Source organism: Salmo trutta, chromosome 6 (genome assembly GCF_901001165.1).
Source record: "Salmo trutta chromosome 6, fSalTru1.1, whole genome shotgun sequence".
Lineage (NCBI taxonomy): Eukaryota > Metazoa > Chordata > Actinopteri > Salmoniformes > Salmonidae > Salmo > Salmo trutta.
Window position 1 is genome coordinate 1507184 of NC_042962.1, and position 5636 is coordinate 1512819.

Consider the following 5636-nt stretch of genomic DNA (forward strand, 5'->3'; position numbering starts at 1 on the left):
GTATTACCACCAGTCAGTATATTACCACCAGTCAGTATATTACCACCAGTATATTACCACCAGTATATTACCCCCAGTATATTACCACCAGTATATTACCACCAGTATATTACCACCAGTCAGTATATTACCACCAGTATATTACCACCAGTATTACCACCAGTCAGTATATTACCACCAGTCAGTATATTACCACCAGTATATTACCACCAGTATATTACCACCAGTATATTAACACCAGTCAGTATATTACCACCAGTATATTACCACCAGTATATTACCACCAGTATATTACCACCAGTCAGTATATTACCACCAGTCAGTATATTACCAGCAGTATATTACCACCAGTATATTACCACCAGTATATTACCACCAGTATATTAACACCAGTCAGTATATTACCACCAGTATATTACCACCAGTATATTACCACCAGCCAGTATATTACCACCAGTATATTACCACCAGTATTACCACCAGTATATTAACACCAGTCAGTATATTACCACCAGTATTACCACCAGTATATTACCACCAGTATATTACCACCAGTCACTATATTACCACCAGTATATTACCACCAGTATATTACCACCAGCCAGTATATTACCACCAGTATATTACCACCAGTATATTACCACCAGTATATTACCACCAGTCAGTATATTACCACCAGTCAGTATATTACCACCAGTATATTACCACCAGTATATTACCCCCAGTATATTACCACCAGTATATTACCACCAGTATATTACCACCAGTCAGTATATTACCACCAGTCACTATATAACCACCAGTATATTACCACCAGTATATTACCCCCAGTATATTACCACCAGTATATTACCACCAGTCAGTATATTACCACCAGTATATACCACCAGTATTACCACCAGTATATTACCACCAGTATATTACCACCAGTATATTACCACCAGTCAGTATATTACCACCAGTCAGTATATTACCACCAGTATATACCACCAGTATATTACCACCAGTATATTACCACAGTATATTACCACCAGTATATTACCACCAGTCAGTATATTACCACCAGTATATACCACCAGTATATTACCACCAGTATATTACCACCAGTATATAACACCAGTATATTACCACCAGTATATTACCACCAGTATATTACCACCAGTCAGTATATAACCACCAGTATATTACCACCAGTATATTACCACCAGTCAGTAATTACCACCCAGTATATTATACACCAGTATATTACCACCAGTATATTACCACCAGTCAGTATATTACCACAGTCACTAATTACCACCAGATATTACACCAGTCAGTATATTACCACCAGTCGTATATTACCACCAGTCAGTATATTACACCAGTATATACCACCAGTATATTACCACCAGTCAGTATATTACCACCAGTATATTACCACCAGTATATTACCACCAGTATATTACCACCAGTATATTACCACCAGTCACTATATTACCACCAGTATATTACCACCAGTATATTACCACCAGTATATTACCACCAGTCAGTATATTACCACCAGTATATTACCACCAGTCAGTATATTACCACCAGTATATTACCACCAGTATATTACCACCAGTATATTACCACCAGTCACTATATTACCACCAGTATATTACCACCAGTATATTACCACCAGTATATTACCACCAGTCACTATATTACCACCAGTATATTACCACCAGTCAGTATATTACCACCAGTATATTACCACCAGTATATTACCCCAGTATATTACCACCAGTCAGTATATTACCACCAGTATATTACCCCCAGTATATTACCACCAGTATATTACCACCAGTATATTACCCCCAGTATAATACCACCAGTATATTACCCCCAGTATATTACCACCAGTATATAACCACCAGTATATTACCACCAGTCAGTATATTACCACCAGTCAGTATATTACCACCAGTATATTACCACCAGTATATTACCACCAGTATATTACCACCAGTCACTATATTACCCCCAGTATAATACCACCAGTATATTACCCCCAGTATATTACCACCAGTATATTACCACCAGTATATTACCACCACTATATTACCACCAGTATATTACCACCAGTATATTACCCCCAGTATATTACCACCAGTATATTACCACCAGTCAGTATATTACCACCAGTATATTACCACCAGTATATTACCACCAGTATATTACCACCAGTCAGTATATTACCACCAGTATATTACCACCAGTATATTACCACCAGTATATTACCAGTCAGTATATTACCACCAGTATATTACCACCAGTATATTACCACCAGTATATTACCACCAGTATATTACCACCAGTATATTACCACCAGTATATTACCACCAGTATATTAACACCAGTCAGTATATTACCACCAGTATATTACCACCAGTATATTACCCCCAGTATATTACCACCAGTATATTACCACCAGTATATTACCACCAGTCAGTATTACCACCAGTCAGTATATTACCACCAGTATATTACCACCAGTATATTCCCCAGTATATTACCACCAGTATATTACCACCAGTATATTACCACCAGTCAGTATATTACCACCAGTATATTACCACCAGTATATTACCACCAGTCAGTATATTACCACCAGTCAGTATATTACCACCAGTATATTACCACCAGTATATTACCACCAGTATATTAACACCAGTCAGTATATTACCACCAGTATATTACCACCAGTATATTACCACCAGTATATTACCACCAGTCAGTATATTACCACCAGTCAGTATAACCAAGTATATTACCACCAGTATATTAACCAGTATATTACCACCAGTATATTAACACCAGTCAGTATATTACCACCAGTATATTACCACCAGTATATTACCACCAGCCAGTATATTACCACCAGTATATTACCACCAGTATATTACCACCAGTATATTAACACCAGTCAGTATATTACCACCAGTATATTACCACCAGTATATTACCACCAGTATATTACCACCAGTCACTATATTACCACCAGTATATTACCACCAGTATATTACCACCAGTCAGTATATTACCACCAGTATTATCAACACCAGTATTTACCCACCAGTATATTACCACCAGTCAGTATATTACCACCACCAGTATATTACCACCAGTATATTACCACCAGTATATTACCACCCGTATATTACCACCAGTATATTATCACCAGTATATTACCACCAGTATATTACCACCAGTATGTTACCACCAGTCAGTAATGTAATCATGTCTAACTCTGACCTCTGTCCTTCTCCAGTGCTCTCTGATCTGCTGAAGGAACATGGATCTATCTGGGGGCCAGCAGCAGTATGGAGGATCCAAGAAGAGGGTGAAGATTCATCCCAATTCCGTCTCAGTGAAATACGCCACCCACTTCCCCCAACCCGGAGACGAGGGTTACGACGACGCTCCTTCCTTTGAGGACTTTGGTTCGTTTGCAGAGGCCAGCCCTGCTAAGAGATTGGTGACAGACAGAAGTAGGATGACTTTCTTTGGCACCATAGAGACCCCCAGGCCGCTAGGAGGGAAGGGGCCAGCAGGGGGAGGTGTGGAGCCCCCGAGCAGGGACAAGGGTGTTGGGGGACAGCTGGCTAGCTTCGGGGAGGCCAACGTCTTGGCGTCCCGGGTCACCTGGATGGCGTTGTTCGGGGCAGCGGTGGCTCACGGTTGCGTTGCTCTGATCACACGGCTGGCGGCGGATCGTTCCAAAGTACCGTCCCTGGAGCTGATCTTCATCCGGTCTGTGATCCAGGTCCTGTCCATCACGGTGGTGTTTTATAACCAAGAGGAACCCTTCGGCCCGAAGGGGTACCGCGTCCGGCTCTTCTTCTACGGTGTCTGCAACGTCATCTCCATCACCTGTGCCTACACCGCCTTCGCCATCGTGCCACCCAGCAACGGCACCATCATGTGGCGCGCAACCACCACGGTGTTCAGCGGCGTGATGTCATTCCTGTTGTTAGACGAGAGGCTGGGCTACACGGACGTGGTGACGGTGGTGGGCAGCGTGTTCGGCCTGTGTCTCGTCATGATCCCCAATGTGGCCGACGAGGAGAAGTCCCGCCTCACCTTCTGGAAGGAGGCGTTCGGCTACACCATGACAGTGATGGCCGGCCTCACCGGCGCCCTGTCCATGATCGTCTACCGGGCCATCAAGGAGCGCGTCAGCATGTGGACAGCCCTGTTCACGTTTGGCTGGACGGGCACTGTGTGGGGCGCCTCCACCATGTTCGTTATGCAGGAGCCGATCATCCCCCTGGATGGGGAGACGTGGGGTTACCTCACGGGGATCTGTATCTGTTCCACTGTGGCGTTCCTGGGGGTCTACTACGCCCTCAACAAGTTCCACCCCGCCCTGGTGAGCACCGTGCAGCACCTGGAGATAGTGGTGGCCATGTTGCTTCAGCTCATGGTGCTGCGCATGGTCCCCTCCGTCTACGACGTCATCGGGGGGCTGGTCATCATGGCCAGTGTGTTTACTCTAACGGGAGTGAAGCTGTACAGGGTCAGCCGGGCTGTACGGCAGGACTACCAGGAGATACTGAACTCACCCATCAAATAGAGCCTGGACTCTCTCTCTCTCTCTCTCTCTCTCTCTCCCTGTCTCTCTCGCTGTCTCTCTCTCTCTCCTCTCTCTCTCTCTCTCTCTCTCTCTCTGTCTCTCTCCTCTCTGTCTCTCTCTCTCTCTCTCTGTCTCTCGCTGTCTTTCTCTCTCTCTCTCTTTCTCTCTCTCTCTCTGTCTCTCCTCTCAATTCAATTCAATTCAAAGGGCTTTGTTAGCATGGGAGACTTATGTTTACATTGCCAAATAGATAATATACAAAAGTGAAATAAACAATAAAAATGAAAAGTAAACATTACCCTCACAAAAGTTCCAAAAGAATAAAAACATTTCAAATGTCATATATGTCTATATAAAGTGTTGTAATGATGTGCAAATAGTACAAAAGGGAAAATAAATAAACATACATATGGCTTGTATTTACAATGAACTCACAAAAGATGCAAAAGAATAGAGACCTCTCTCTCTCTCAATAACAATAAGCATAGAGGACATGTGCAGGTTAGTTGGTCTGTCAAACACTGTCCCTCATCTTATGAAACATATGTCTCTCTCTCTCGCTCTCTCTGTGTCTGTCTCTGTCTCTCTCTCTCTGTCTGTCTCTGTCTCTCTCTCTCTGTCTCTCTCTCTCTCTGTCTCTCTCTCTCCACCTCTCTCTGTCTCTCTCCCCCTCTCTCTTCCTCTGTCTCTCTCTCTCTCTCCACCTCTCCCTGTGTCTCTCTCTCTCCCCCTCTCTCTGTCTCTCTGTCTCTCTCTCTAAATGTTGCCCGGTTACATGTACAATTTGAAGAATGTCTGTTGAAATCTTCACATATTTATTTTGTATTGTTCGTTGACTTGGAGGAGTGCCAACTGTGTAATGTCTTTGCTAAAGTTCTATTTGTCTGTGAAATAAAGACAGGATGTGAAACGATTTGTTTCCGGTAGCTTTTGATTTCATGTCAACGGCGATAAAGAAGAGTGTCAGCAGAACCCACGTGTTGATCACATGACACATTCTGCACGTTAATCTAATGCGGCAACTTAACAGCTACAG

General features: G+C 43.1%; 1 protein-coding gene across 1 annotated transcript in view; it reads left to right on the top strand.

Moving 5' to 3' along the window:
- Window positions 1-4674, top strand: part of slc35g2b (solute carrier family 35 member G2b) — a 24503-nt gene extending 19829 nt beyond the window's left edge. Inside the window, exon 2 of the mRNA XM_029755083.1 lies at window positions 3296-4674. Coding sequence (XP_029610943.1) covers window positions 3320-4600 — 1281 coding nt within the window. The 5' untranslated portion in view covers window positions 3296-3319 and the 3' untranslated portion in view covers window positions 4601-4674. The remainder of the gene's footprint in view (window positions 1-3295) is intronic.
- Window positions 4675-5636: the final 962 nt, after the last annotated feature.